The 16,117-nt window shown below is 38.2% G+C and overlaps 2 protein-coding genes across 4 annotated transcripts in view; one reads left to right on the forward strand and one right to left on the reverse strand.

The window, feature by feature from the left end:
* Positions 1-831: 831 nt before the first annotated feature.
* On the reverse strand, positions 832-7,613 carry LOC307168700 (uncharacterized protein). 2 transcript variants are annotated; one of them, XM_079888868.1, is made up of 5 exons: positions 7,411-7,613; positions 5,945-6,336; positions 3,685-3,773; positions 2,573-2,744; positions 832-2,371 (listed from the first exon to the last, which is right to left on the reverse strand). In XM_079888868.1, the coding sequence occupies exons 2-5, from the start codon at positions 6,329-6,331 to the stop codon at positions 2,213-2,215; spliced, it is 807 nt and encodes a 268-aa protein (XP_079744994.1). In that variant the 5' UTR covers positions 6,332-6,336; positions 7,411-7,613; the 3' UTR covers positions 832-2,212. The 2 variants fall into 2 exon arrangements, with proteins under 2 accessions (XP_079744994.1, XP_079744993.1); XM_079888867.1 differs by having other exon boundaries at positions 5,804-6,336.
* Positions 7,614-14,001: 6,388 nt separating this feature from the next.
* Positions 14,002-16,117, forward strand: part of pak5 (p21 protein (Cdc42/Rac)-activated kinase 5) — a 73,070-nt gene continuing 70,954 nt past the window's right edge. The window contains exon 1 of one of the 2 annotated variants that reach the window (XM_079888253.1): positions 14,002-14,148. The gene's annotated coding sequence lies outside the window, so the exon portion shown is untranslated. The remainder of the gene's footprint in view (positions 14,149-16,117) is intronic. The other variant, XM_079888251.1, reaches the window with a different exon arrangement.

Raw genomic sequence — 16,117 nt, forward strand, 5'->3', positions numbered from 1 at the left:
TCTCCATACTCTCCATGCTCTCCATACTCTCCATGCTCTCCATACTCTCCATACTCTCCATACTCCCCATACTCCCCATGCTCCCCATACTCTCCATGCTCTCCATACTCCCCATGCTCTCCATACTCTCCATACTCTCCATACTCTCCATGCTCTCCATACTCTCCATGCTCCCCATGCTCCCCATACTCTCCATGCTCCCCATGCTCTCCATGCTCCCCATGCTCCCCATACTCCCCATACTCCCCATACTCTCCATACTCCCCATGCTCCCCATGCTCTCCATGCTCCCCATGCTCCCCATGCTCCCCATACTCTCCATACTCCCCATGCTCCCCATACTCTCCATGCTCCCCATACTCTCCATACTCCCCATGCTCCCCATACTCTCCATACTCCCCATGCTCTCCATGCTCCCCATACTCTCCATGCTCTCCATACTCCCCATACTCTCCATGCTCCCCATACTCTCCATACTCTCCATACTCCCCATGCTCCCCATACTCTCCATACTCCCCATGCTCTCCATACTCCCCATGCTCCCCATACTCCCCATGCTCTCCATACTCCCCATGCTCCCCATACTCTCCATACTCACCAGATCTGCAGTTTTAATTAGTTCTAGTTCACCCACTTATGTAATTTAAGTCTTGTCTATGTTAATATTTTTTATTATAAGTCACCAGTTGTGATTCGTGATTGTTTGTTTTTAATTTTTTGGATATCCATTTTATTCATGTTTTATTGCCAAACAGGTTAATAATGTGTGTCATGTTAGTGATAATTTAATGACATTTTAAACAATCCTTTTATTTGTTTTTATTTATTTTTGATCAGTGATTTTGTTTGACCTGATTTCTCACACAATAAACTGAAATATCATATGTATTTGAAGTAGATCTTTTTTTTAATTCATTTACATTGACTTTAATTCACACTCAACATTAGTATTTCTTAGTAAGCTCTGCATATGTTAGTCATGATGTGTTATTCTCTGTTTAATTTAATCTTCATAATGCACCGTCTTGAGATCACTAGTGAAGTTTTCATTATTGAAAAATCAACACATTTGACTATTTCACCATAACAGATTTTTAGGATCTCATACTTTACAAATATGACACAGAATGACAGTATAAAAGTAAAGATGGCAAGGTAACATTTAGATGTGATTATTAAGGTTCAGTTAACATGGACTAAGAATGAACAGTACTTCTACAGCATGTATTAATCTTAAATTTCAACATTTACTAAAGGTTTTTCAAATCAAAAGTTGTATTTGTTAACATTAGTTATAGACCTAATCGAGACCAGACCAATCCAGACCAGCACTCCTTAAATTCATCCAAAAAATCCACATCTGCTGCCTGATAAATGTCTTCTGTTTAATCAATAAATACAGTTAAAATAATAAGACACTAAATAGAGCTGCAATTCAATGAAAGCACTAACAAGATTAATCTGTGCAGAAGCTGCATCTAAACCACAATCACACCTGCATCAATAATGTCCAGATTTATCTTCTACAAACATTTTGTTTATTGTATAAAATCAATATCACAGTTGCAATCGTGCCAATATTGGTGAACACGGCTCTCTTGCTCTTGTGATGTTGCTAAATCATATCATATGTTATCATATAAAAGTCAAGATCTTATACAAGTGCTATTTTTGACAGAATCCCCTGTTTATTTCTGACCCTGCACAAAAAAACAAACAAATTAGAAACGAGTTATTGATTGCATTTGAAGCAGGAAGTTTTACATCCAATCACAGTAATTGACCATTTTGTAAAGTGTTACCAGTGGTAGTATTTCTTAGTTAATACTCCATTGTTTTGGTAAAGAAAACTCTGTAACACTTTACAATAAGGTCCTATTGGCAATGCAATAATTAGCATTATCTAACAATGAGCAATACATTAGTTACAGTAGCTCAGCTCCATTAAATATTAAGCGATACATTTGATTTTAATGTATTAGTAATTGATGAAATTAGCATTAACTATGATTAACAAATGCTTGTTCATGTTAACTGATGCTAACAAACGAAACCTTATTGTAGGCTATACAAGTTTTCTGTAACTCTCAGTTAAAGGGAAAGGCGTTTGAGTCCAGTCGTGATATTTGCGTGAGGTTTTGTGTTTTACTGAGGGTCCGTCTGTAAGCTGTAGGTTTGATACTCTGCCATGGTTAGTTCAGCTGACCCTGTCTCACGGGAGCGTGTCCACGTTGACGGACGTGAGGGTCACGTCATGCAGGATGTTGATGCGGTCGATCTGGTTGACCTCTCTGATACGGTGCTTAAATTCAAAGGTGGGTGTGTTGTTGACGACCACCTTGAACTCAGTGAAGGTGCAGAGGATCTTCATCTACAGAGAGACGTGAAGGTTACTGCAGTGACACTCGCGTCTTCATGTCAATCGCACACACTCCTACAGAACCACACTAGAGTGGCACCATCACTTTTTGGACGCTCCTGGTGCTTTAATCCCACCAATAAACGGGAGTCGTTTCAACACTTTGATTTTAGGCAGATGGTCTTGGAGTTCGAACCCCAGCGTATCGTTTACCTCAAAGTGATGTCCCGGCACGAACGGAAACGGCCCCAGAAGCTCCCGCTCCTCTTTCCCCCAACGTTCCCCCAGTTTATGATTGCGGACCAGAATCGCTTTTCCTCCTTCGTTGAATCGCGGGTTGATGTGAAGGGCGATATCGTTCCCGCGCAGGAAGTTGATCGTGAACCTTGCGACAGAAGAAACGTTAGTAGCACCCTTTTTATCGACAAAAAACAACAATTCCTTAACTCCGTTTGTCAAAGTATCAAACTGTGTTCATGTTTTGCTCTGGAGTAATTATTTCAAGTTCTGACATTTAAAACTGTATAAATCCCACATACTGCTAAAATGTGCATCATCACAAAATTTTATTTGCAATGTTTTGTACAGCTGACATTCCTCAGGTTTTTATTTGCAAAGTTTCTGTCAATCGACCTTCCTCTCAGGTTTTTTGTTTGCAAAGGTTGACTGAATAAAATATTGTGAATAAAAACCTGAGGAAGGTTGATTGTCCTCGGGCATTTATGTGCAATGTTTTGTTCAATCGACCTTCCTCAGGTTTTTTAAAAAAATATTTCTGTCAATTGACCTTCAGGTTTTTGTTCGCAATGTTTCGTTTAATCGACCTTCCTCAGGTTTTCATTCGTAATGTTTTGTTCAATCGACCTTCAGGATTTTATTAGCAATGTTTCGTTCAATCAACCTTATTCAGGTTTTTATTTGCAATGTTTTGTTCAATTAACCTTCCTCAGATATTTATTCGCAATATTTCGTTCAATCGACCTTCAGGTTTTTATTCGCAACATTTCGTTCAATCGACCTTCAGGTTTTGTTTGCAATGTTTCATTCAATCGACCTTCCTCAAGTTTTTATTTGCAGTGTTTCGGTCAGGCTTAAGGAAGGTCCATTGACTGAAATTGTGATGTTGCAAATTTGAGTAATGTGCGGGATTAATTTTTGGGATTTAAACTCATCAAATAAGTTTATATGGGACTTTTATCCGATGCACCTACAAATGATTCTGATGTGTGAGGCACTATTTTCTCTTAAGTTCTGAAACTCAACCAGACGTTAAAAATGGTAACATTGGTTACATAATGGTAACAATCTCTTTAGTGCTCACTTACATTTTAGCATCTGGTTTAATCTGTCCTCTGATAGTTAGCATTAGCTTGTCATAGATCCCACGGGGAAAATTCATGTTGAAAGGAACCACCTGAAAGGAGAGAAAACATTGATTTTTATTAGACATTGATTTTCCCTAACATTTCGGTCAATTGACTATCAGGTTTTTATTTGCAAAGGTTGATTGAACAAAACGTCCTCAGGGATTTATTTGCAACGTTTTGTTCAATCAACCTTCAAGTTTTTCTTCAAGCAGCGAAAATATTGATAGGCTTATCATCTGCTCAGGAACATCAAAGTAGGCCTATGATATTTATACATGATCTACACAATCCTGCAGGTATAAAGCTGAACAAACTGAGCAGCGCTTCTCAACTGGATTTGATTCAGGAATCAAGCGACGACTCGAGACAAAACAGAGTTTCAGTGAGACTTGTGTTTGGTAACACTTTATAGTACAGTCCCATTAGTTAGATAGATGAAACATGGACCGGTTGTGTCAACTATCAACCGCCTAGTTTGACTAGACACATGACCTTTGACTTATAGATAAGCCTATTTATTTTGCAATTGGTTGTGATTATTAGCATTGATCATGATTTTGTTCTCTCTGTCCGATTTTTATTCGCAATGTTTCGTTCACTCGACCTTCCTCGGTTTTTTATTCGCAATGTTTTGTTCAATTAACCTTCCTCAGATTTTTTTCGCATTGTTTGGTTCAATTAACCTTCCTCAGGTTTTTATTCACAATGTTTTGTTCAATTAACCTCAGGTTAACCTCATGGACACACCTCATGGACACATGACCTTTGACCTACAGATAAGCCTATTTATTTAGCAGTTGGTTGTGATTATTAGCATTGATCATGATTTTGTTCTCTCTGTCCAGTTTTATTCATAATGTTTTCAATCGACCCTCCTCAAATTTTTATTCGCAATATTCCTGTCAATCAACCTTCAGGTTTTTATTCGCAATGTTTTGTTCAATCAACCTTACTCAGGTTTTTATTCGCAATATTCCTGTCAATCGACCTTCAGGTTTTTATTCGCAATGTTTTGTTCAATCGACCTTACTCAGGTTTTTATTTGCAATATTCCTGTCAATCGACCTTCAGGTTTTTATTCGCAATGTTTTGTTCAATCAACCTTACTCAGGTTTTTATTCGCAATATTCCTGTCAATCGACCTTCAGGTTTTTATTCGCAATGTTTTGTTCAATCGACCTTACTCAGGTTTTTATTCGCAATATTCCTGTCAATCGACCTTCAGGATTTTATTCGCAATGTTTTGTTCAATCGACCTTACTCAGGTTTTTATTTGCAATATTCCTGTCAATCGACCTTTAGGTTTTTATTCGCAATGTTTTGTTCAATCAACCTTACTCAGGTTTTTATTCGCAATATTCCTGTCAATCGACCTTCAGGTTTTTATTCGCAATGTTTTGTTCAATCAACCTTACTCAGGTTTTTATTCGCAATATTCCTGTCAATCGACCTTCAGGTTTTTATTCGCAATGTTTTGTTCAATCAACCTTACTCAGGTTTTTATTCGCAATGTTTTGTTCAATCAACCTTACTCAAGTTTTTATTCGCAATATTCCTGTCAATCGACCTTCAGGTTTTTATTCGCAATGTTTTGTTCAATCAACCTTACTCAGGTTTTTATTCGCAATGTTTTGTTCAATCGACATTTTTCAGGATTTTATTCGCAATTTTTTGTTCAATCAACCTTACTCAGGTTTTTATTCGCAATACTCCTGTCAATCGACCTTCAGGTTTTTATTCGCAATGTTTTGTTCAATCAACCTTACTCAGGTTTTTATTCGCAATGTTTTGTTCAATCAACCTTACTCAGGTTTTTATTCGCAATGTTTTGTTCAATCAACCTTACTCAGGGTTTTATTTGCTATGTTTTGTTCAATCGACCTTTTTCAGGATTTTATTCGCAGTGTTTTGTTCAATTAACCTTCCTCAGGTTAATTGAACACATGAATCGACTGGACACATGACCTTTGGCCTACAGATAAGCCTATTTATTTTCCAGTTGGTTGTGATCATTAGCATTGTTAATGGTTTTGTTCTCTTTGACCATCACCCATCATGAGCTGGTTTAGTGTCTTACTACAGGAGCGGTCACTGGCGCCGGGGGCCACGGCTGTGGGGCTCCTCCTGCGGGTGTCTGACCGGGCCAACCGGGTTGACCAGGGTTACCGTGCCACGCTGGGGGGACTGGAGACGGGAGGTAACCTGTTGGGGTGGGTACCTGAGCTGGCCAGGTTGGTTGGACAGGTGGGTTCGGCTGAACTGGAGGGTTGGGTTGGATGGGTGGGTTTGGCTGCGCTGGTTGGATTGGCGGATTGGGTTGCACTGGTTGGATGGGTGGGTTGGGTTGAGCTGGTTGCACTGTTGGTGGGTTTGGCCAGCCTGGTTGGGTGGTTGGAGGGTTTGGCCAGCCTGGTTGGGTGGGTTGGACCGGCCAGGTCGTAGGGATCGATGCGCTGGGCTGGGTAACAGGCCAACTCGCCTGACTGGGTTGGCAGGGCCAGCAGGGTTGGCAGGGTTGACCGGGCTGACCGGGCCATACGGTACCAGCCGACTGCTGAGGGATCTGAGGGTAAAAGCCCTGCTGACCAGAGGACGGGCAACTCATGATGTCTGAGAATCAAACAATTACAAACGTCAAACACGTGCTACTCGACTCTGTGCTTTTCACATGATCCTTCAGAAATCACTCTAATATGAGGATTTGCTGCTCAAGAAACATTTATGATTATTATCAGTGTTGAAAACAGTTGTGCTGCTTCAGATTGTTGTGGAAACCATCATAAACTACACGTTTGGTGCGAGTAAGATTAAAAAAATAAAGAAATTAACACTTATTCATCAAAGGCACATTCAATTGATCAAAAGTGACAGTAAAGACTTTTATAATGTTACAAAAGATTCTATTTCAAATAAATGCTGTTCTAAAAACTTTCTATTCATCAAAGAATCCTGAAAAATAAAATGTATCAGTTTCCACAGAAATATGAAACTGTTTTCAACACTGATAATAATCATAAATGTTTCTTGAGCATCAGATCCTCATATTAGAGTGATTTCTGAAGGATCATGTGACACTGAAGACTGGAGTAATGATGCTGAACATTCAGCTTTGATCACAGGAATAAATTACACTTTACTGTATATTCACATAGAAAACAGATGATTTACATTAGAATAATAATTCAATCAAATAAATGCAGCTTTGGTGAGCAGAAGAGACTCTTTTAAAAACATCACAATTATTCCAAACTTTTGGCAGCCAGTGTATTTATACTTCCACTTCAGTTGCATTCACACAGCAGATCATCATTCTACACTACTGTGATCTAACTAGTGCTGTACCTGTTAAAGGTGTGAATCATAGATCAGTATTTAAGAAGTGAAGGTCAAACATTGATATCTAACAGCAGAACCTGAGCTGATCAGATCTTTATAACCGCTGTAAATCTGTGACTTCACAAAAACAAGATCAAATCTAAAGCCTCAAAACTCTCGATCACTGTTAGAGATTCCTATGAAAGCGTGTTGAAGCAGAAGATCTACAGAAGCAGAAGATCTACAGAAGCAGAAGATCTACAGAAGCAGAAGATCTACAGAAGCAGAAGATCTACAGAAGCAGAAGATCTACAGAAGCAGAAGATCTACAGAAGCAGAAGATCTACAGAAGCAGAAGATCTACAGTACCTGTTGAAGAAGAAGATCGACGCAGGAACAGAAGACTCTGAGAATCTGAGGTTTATATGCAGACGCTCCTCATTCCTGCGCATTAAGAAACAGCCCATCTGTTCATGACACACACACACACACACACACACACACACCCCCCTCATATGCACTTATGTTATACGTGCATCAATAACTGATGATCGACTGAGACTGCGTTTCTCAAACTAACACTTGCTGTTTAAAGTCATTTAAAGCACATGAATAATCTGCAGGAATGGACGCTTCTGCTGTGTTTGTACATTATAAGAGCGTGATTTGAACTTCGGATGCGTCTCAATACAGAGTGGATTATTAGATTTACACACACAGTCAATATTCCCGAGGTTGCCACAGTTACTGAAGACTCATGACTGAACACAGACTCGGTCTGTCCCGTTTTCCTGACAAACATGTGTTGCACAATAGCAGAAGTGTCCAGGTTTGAGTCTCGGTCATGAGTCTCCTGAGTCACTCACACACACTGTTGTCTGATACTCACTCTATTGTCTTCTGTAGAGCTGACCTCCTGATTCTAATGATATGAAGATCGTCTCATTGTGCTTTTATGTGATTTATCACGTGAGAATCCACATATTGTGACTGTAAAACTCTCAGATAAAGCTTCTTCACAGGCAGAGGTGGGCATAAATACATGGAAATGTATAAAATACAAATACAAAATACTGTGTGAAAAAATATATTTAAATTCAAATACAGTATTTTGTATTTTGAAAATACACAAAATACATGTGAAATTGGCCGTCCAGTGCAGGTACAGGTCACAGTGCATGAAGAAACTACATCGGCCTACTGACTTATCATTCCTAAACTCATCTCTGCCCTCTCTGTCTTTCTGTCATTCTTTCTTTCTGTCTGTCTGTCTGTCTGTCTGTCTGTCTGTCATTCTTTCTTTCTTTCTTTCTGGCAATTACAAATAAACTTATGCAAAATAGCATCTACTTATTTCTGGTTATAATGTAGTCTATTACTTGTGGTGAACACTATTTAAAACTTCATACTGTATGTAAAACTGTGGGAACCTTTTCTGCTATCCAGCAAAGAATATGGATGTGCGATATGAACAAAATCTCTATTTTACTTCACAGTAACAATATCATGGTTTCACAATTCTCAATATCAGGTTTGATTCCACAGCATAAACTGAATATTTATTTATTTTTATTTATTTATTTTTGCAGGTAGTCCAATGCTTTTTAAGTAATTTTCTGTTTATTTTATGTAAAGTTTATTTGTTTCTAAAAGTTTATTAAAATTAGAAAGTGTATCTAAAATTTTGACCAGTCGACCAATCAGTCTCTCAGGATCATTGTGACGCTATCAAGCCACGCCCTAGCAACTATTCAGAGCACCCTAGCAACTACTCCCATAGACTTCCATTTAAAGAGATCAAAAGGGATATATTCGGATAGATATGTCATAGAAACACACGTTTGACTCGGGGCAGCAAACAGCCAATCATGAATCACCTTCAGCACTTCCTGGCCACGCCCTAGCAACCATTGTCGAGCACCTTGGCAACCCAAATCCAAATAGAGATATCTTGTATTCTGAATGTCATAGAGGAGTTGCGGTTGGTTTATATCATTCATACTGACAAGCAGCCTTTGAAGATTCATGATTGGCAGCTGCCAAGCCACTCCCTAGTAACTAAACAGAGTACCCTAGCAACTGTTCAACAAGACCTGTATCTCTGCATCAGAACATTATAGAGACATGGCGGTTGGCTCCTTTGACTAATGCTAGCAAACAGGACTTCCATCTTGCTACACATGCTTGCAGTGAATAGCTACATGCTAATAGGGGTTAGCAAAGTGTTAAAACATGTCACAAATGCAAACTAAAATGTAGGAACAACATGCAAATCATGTTAGCACCATGCTAACATGTTAATCATGTTAGAATCTTGTTAAAACATGCAAGAAAAAACGGTGATTGTGTTAGCATCATGTTAGAAACATGTTAATCATGTTAGCATTATGTTAGCAACATGCTAATTGTGTTAACATCATGCTAGCAAAATGCTAATCATGTTAACATCTTGTTCGGAACATGCCAATCATGTGAGCATCATGTTAACATCATGTTAGCAACATGTTACACATGCTAGCAGGGAATAGCTAAATGCTAATAGCGATTAGCTAAGTGTTAACTAAAATGTAACTAAATGTTAACTAAAATGCAGTTACACCATGCTAATATTGTAAGCACCATGCTAATGACAGGTTAATCATGTTACCAACATGCATGCAACATGGTGATTGTGTTAACATCATGCTAACGACATACTAATCATGTTAGCATCTTGTTTAACAACATGTTAATCATGTTAGCATCATGCTAGCAAAATGCTAATCTTAGCATTTTAAAAGCATGCTTGCAAAATGCTAATCATATTAGCATCATGCTAAGAACATGCTAATCATGTTAAGATGTGACTAGCAACATGATAAACGTGTTAGCAAAATGTTAATTGTGTTAGCATCTGCCCAGTGCCGAGTTTAGCCACTGCAAGCACCACTTCATGTCCTTCAGGAAATGTACAATCTAGTTATTATTATTGTTCGATGGCAGAAACGGAGCAGAATCTCTCAGTGTGAGCAGGACAGCATTCCTCCTGTGTGCGAGATCTGATCTGGAGTCTGTGTCAGCTGACCTCATGCGCTCTGGCCTTCCCATCATGCACCAGTGACCATGATGTCTCAGAACACACACGATCCCTGTGTCTCAATGTCCATACTACCCATCCTAAACAGTGTGTGAGATTAAAATAAGTGTGTCCCACAGCGTAGTGTTGAAGAGAGTGTGCCAGAAGTCTCCGGATGGTCTACTGTTCCCGGTGTGGAGGATAGGTCAGTTTACCGTGACAGAGAGCAACCTTAAAAACCCAACTGTATGACGTGATCGTTTGTCCCAAAGCTTATCTACTTCAGAGGTCAGAGGTCACAGGTCAGAGGAAAGTTTCTTGCCAAACTCCAGAGTGTCCAGTGTTCAACGTTCCCGTGAAGTTATGAAAACGTTATTTCGTAATGTTCTCTGAACGTTCAAAACATCAATTTAAAAGACAAAATAATAATTTCTTGGTTATGTGAACGTTGAGGAAACATTACATTTGATCATTATTCAAACATGGGAACATTACTTTTGAATGATGTTTAAATCATTTCTTATGCTAACGTTTTGAGAACATAACTAAAGACCAGATAGCTCTGAACGAACGCTCTATTAATGTTGCTGGAAGAGCGTTAGTTGATGGCTGTGACAGAACGAGCTGTTCTCGGATCTGGTGTGTGTAAACTCGTTCAGGAGTGATTCTGCTGCCACTCAGTGGTCGGAATAAAAACATGTTGATTAAAAGCTTCATGTAGTTTATTCACAGAAATTAAGACATGCATGAAATTAAATAAGTCACTAATGACATAAAAAAGATCTGCCTGTACTTCTGTCACACATTATACTCTTAGCCTACAGAATACTTTTACAACTTATTATTTATTTGGTTCAATTAGAGACAAGTACGATGCAAAAAGTACAAGACAAATACAAGTCATTGTGGAGCAGTTCAGAGAATGCAATAACAACAGCTAAAATATAAAATGAACATGTATGTAAAAAAATAGAAATACTGTTATAAAATCTGCAATATAATATTAGGGCAGTTTGATCAATTTGAAAAGCTTTAAAAAATATATTGTTTTTATAAGCTTTTTGTTTTGTCAGAATACTTGAATTCATTCCTAATCAGTTTTAAATGTTTAGAAGTGATCATACTACAGTCTTTCACAAACATATCTACTCCAGTAAAGACAGACTGAAACACATGAGCTCAGGTCAGCTCCAGAACATACTAAACCTGAAACAAATTAATGATAAAAGATTGAATCCAATATGTGGTTATACAAGCTATTTTGACTAGGAACACCACAAGAATAACGCTGAAGGGAATCAGTGTGTCAGTGTTTATAATCCCAGAATCTCAATCATGCGGAAGTGTGACGTCATCATCATATTCGACGAAGCGAATCCACGTGTTTTATTGTTTTTTTTATTGAATACAAAATCAATGCCAGGGGTAAATAAAATTGCGAGTACAGCTACAGATTATATAGTCAGGAGAATATTATGCAAATGACACAGTGGGACAGTTTTAAGGGCTTTGGAATTGCTGGATGTACTGAGAGTGTCCAGTAGGATTTAAGTTCCTTATAGAAAATAAAAAAGTAGGGCTTAGCATCCTGAAATTTACATTTGTGTAAAAAAAATTTCGCTAGAAAAATAAATAGGTTTATCAAAAAAAAAATTGGTCCTTTACATCTTTATCAAAGTTGTGCTGACCATATAAAACATCTGTGTGTAACAAAGAAAAACTCTGTGATGAAAATGTGCGAACAAAGATCCAGAAATCCTTCCAGAACAGACTTGTGTATGTGCATTCTGGATTCGTGTTCAGCACCACAAAAAGAACATAAAGTGTCAATATCAGGAAACATCTTTTTTAAGTAAAGCTTCACAGGATAAAAAAGATGAAGTCATTTGTAAGACACATCCTTAACCTTATTCAATATTTAGATGACAAAGTCCACACTTTCTTCCATGGAATATTGACAAACTGGCCATTCCAGTACGACACAATGTGGGAGAGAAACAATCTCATTTTGAAATAGCTGTCTAATTCTTCTGTTCCGGCTAGAAGAGTTAGATAAAAAACATAAAAAATATTTCCAATCGTTATATCAAAAGGATGAACTACTGACAAGGAAATCTGGGATCTAGCTGAGTCTCTGAGAAGAGTTATTGCTCCATAAGGGATGGCATCCATTACAATAGCACAGGTATATAAAACTCTGAATATGAATATGAGGTATCCATCAGTATTGATTAATTGAGAAACCAAAATAAAATGATTCTTAACCCAGTTTGGGAAAAACAATGACTTATTTATATATATAAAATCACAATCATTCCAAATAAAGTACCGGTGAGGACTAAAGTTGTGTTTATAAATTAGGCCAAAAGCGCTTGTTTATGAAAATTTGACAATTTAAGGGGCAATTTGGTGATGTTGTAGGCCTAGTTACATAACAATAGGAAAGGGAGACCACCCACCAGACTAGGAAGAGTATTCCAGAATGGATCAGGGCTAGTTCAGTTCTGTTTTAACCAATTTATCTTGAAAGTATTATTTAAAGAAGTAAAATCTAGAAAGTTTAGACCACCACATTCATAATTATTAATAACCACAGACTTTTTAACATAATGCCTCTTATGCTTCCACAGAAAATCAGCGAATCCACATGTGTAACGATTGGAAATCTTGAGGGATTATTGCATCGATATCGGCGATATCACAACCCCTACTATGGTGAAGTTCGCTTCATGAATATTAATTAGATTGCGCTGACGTCACCAGGACACTATCCAATGGCTTACGCCGAGTTCACGAATATTAATCAACCGATGCAGCGTTCTCTTGATACCGGCCAATGGCGAAAGCTCGTTTCTGAATATTAATTAGGCTAGGCGGACGCTGCGTAGTAACCCTCCAATGGCGAAGGCCTGGCTAATGAATATCAATTAGACAATTTAAAGACACCCTCTATTGTGCTATACACATTTTAAAATGATCAAAATGTTAAAATTAAGAGTTTTGGCGATAGCTTCTTTTATATGTTCTCCTCAGGATGAATCGCAATATATGTTGTTGTACTGTTTTGTTATTTCCCTGTAGTTTCGAGGTTTGGAAAATAATAGAATGCAGATGTTCCGTAAAATAGTGCTAGAATATGTTCTCTAATTTCTTAGTTCTTCATTTGTTATATTATAGTCTTTTGTTGGATATTTTTCTTGTTGACAGATTGGAAAAAAAAGTATGACTTTTCAAACGTGTAATTTTATAAATTCGAGGTTAAACGAGTAAAATGTATGCAATAGCAATGGTTTCTTTACGAATATCAATTAGACAATTGAACGTCACCCTGCCTCTCTCTAATGTGCTATAAACATGTTACAATGATCAAATTGTTAAAATGAATGAGTTTTGGCGATAGCTTTTTTTACGTTTTCCTCGGGATGAATCGCTTTTATATGTTGTTCTTTTTTAATTTCCATGTAGTTTCGAGGTTTGAACAATAATTCTTAATGCAGATGTTCTGTTATTCTAAATAGTTTTAGAATATTTTCTCTAAGTTCTTAGTTTTTCAGATGTCATATAGTCTTTTGTCGAATATTTTTCCTGTTGACAGAAAAAAAAAAAAAAAACGTAGGCTATGATTATTATACATTTTTTGTGGTAATTTTATACACTGAATCAAATGTTAAACGAGTAAAAATAAATGCAATAGCAATGGTTTCTTTATGATTATTAATTAGACAATGCTGACGTTACGTCCTCCAATCGCCAAGTCTTGTTTTGAATTTTAAGTCATTGACGCTGACGTCACGCCGCTCCCGTCCAATAAGCGAACGTTCGGCTCATGAATATTCAGATCCCCGCCTCCGTCATAGTAGCATTAGTGAATCGGCTGTCAGGTGCCGTGATTTCCCAGCAGCCCCGGATGTAGCGCGCGCAGTCTCAGCATCAATCCCGGAGAATAACATGGCACGGACAACCACATAACAACATAATTCCCAACATAACATTCCCACAGGAGTGGAGCACATCAGTGTCAGGACATGTGAGGCTCTTCCCAGCGACAGAAGGTGAGGAATCATCATTTCAGTCTATCCTAGCAACAAGCAGGCGCGTGATTGGATGCGATTCGCTGCTAATGCATAAGATCAGTGTCGTGCACGAGCTTCAGCACCGAGGACAGCGGCGCGCGCCTGCATGATTACATGTGTGTGTGTGTGCGTGCGTGTGTGTGTGTGTGTGTGCGTGTGTGTTACTGCAGATGCTTGTCATGTAGTGGCTGCTGCAGGAGTGATACAGTGTCATTAATAATGGCCTCGTTTCGGAATCCACGACAATAGCTCCACTACTGGCTGTGATCTACGGAAGCCCGTTTCCAACACATAAGATATACATGCTTTGGTAAACCATAATGATGACTTCTTATGCTGTACTGGTGATTGTGTCTTCTTGCTGTGCAGTGAGTGATGACGTCATCACGCACTGTAACGTGAGCTGCTGTGACCTGATGAGGTCAGCTTCATCATTGACGGGGTTGTGTTGATGGTGAGAGTGTGTGAGCTTCTGTCTGTCACACACACACCGGATCCGATTCTGTCAAACCTACAATTAACCCACAAACACTGAGTAGCAGATCCACCTGTGTGTGTTTAGTCATCACTGTTACAGCAGGAGGACGTGCTTTAAAGCCTCAGGGTCAGACTGATCTTCATCTTAACACAACTAATTACAGATAAAAACTTGAGGATTCAGTATTTGTATATCACTCTTCACAATACATAGTAGCTTTATGGAAAATGCTTGTTTAGTAAGTCAGAGTGTGTCAGATATACAGTTATAATGTTAATATAGAACATGTTATGTTATCGAAACATGTTAGGTAACAATCACAACTTGTGCTCCTAATGATTCTCCTATGATTCTGAACAGACAACTGAACACAATTACATATCATTTACTAGAGGTTCTGACTAAATGTTAATTGCCACAGTCTATTTTAAAATTTGTTGAATGGATGATTCAATGACTCACTCATAAAGACTTCACTTGCTTCATTACTGGATGAATCAGAGTTTTTGAACGAATTTGTTGAATGGATGATTCAATGACTCACTCATAAAGACTTCACTTGCTTCATTACTGGATGAATCAGTGTTTTTGAGTGAATGATTCAATGACTCACTCATAAAGACTTCACTTGCTTCATTACTGGATGAATCAGCATTTTTGAGAGAATCTCTTGAGTGAATGATTCAATGACTCACTCATACAGACTTCACTTGCTTCATTACTGGATGAATCAGTGTTTTTGAGTGAATCTCTTGAGTGAATGATTCAATGACTCACTCATAAAGACTTCACTTGCTTCATTACTGGATGAATCAGTGTTTTTGAGTGAATCTCTTGAGTGAATGATTCAATGACTCACTCATAAAGACTTCACTTGCTTCATTACTGGATGAATCAGTGTTTTTGAGTGAATGATTCAATGACTCACTCATAAAGACTTCACTTGCTTCATTACTGGATGAATCAGCATTTTTGAGAGAATCTCTTGAGTGAATGATTCAATGACTCACTCATACAGACTTCACTTGCTTCATTACTGGATGAATCAGCATTTTTGAGCGAATCTCTTGAGTGAATGATTCAATGACTCACTCATAAAGACTTCACTTGCTTCATTGGATGAATCAATGTTTTTGAGAGAATCTCTTGAGTGAATGATTCAATGAAAACACATTTTTAACAGTCACTTGTCGCCACCTACTGGTGTAATGATGTAATGATCCAATCTTTATTTAGCCCAGTTCTTCTGTGATAATCTGAATGATTGTAAGGCAGAAATAATGATACTGTGTGTTGTTTGCGAAGCTGTTTCGTATCTAGAGAAGACAGCTGCTCTCTCTGGATCAGAACTCAGATCTGAATGTTCTCTGTAGTTCAGGAATGGGATCAGGAGAGTGTGTGAATCGGGATCACCGGGACAGTTGCTCTCAGAGAGGATGAGCTGATTCTCAGATGATCCGGTTCTCCAGC

Source organism: Squalius cephalus, assembly GCF_949319135.1.
Source record: "Squalius cephalus genome assembly, chromosome: 12".
NCBI classification, from domain to species: domain Eukaryota; kingdom Metazoa; phylum Chordata; class Actinopteri; order Cypriniformes; family Leuciscidae; genus Squalius; species Squalius cephalus.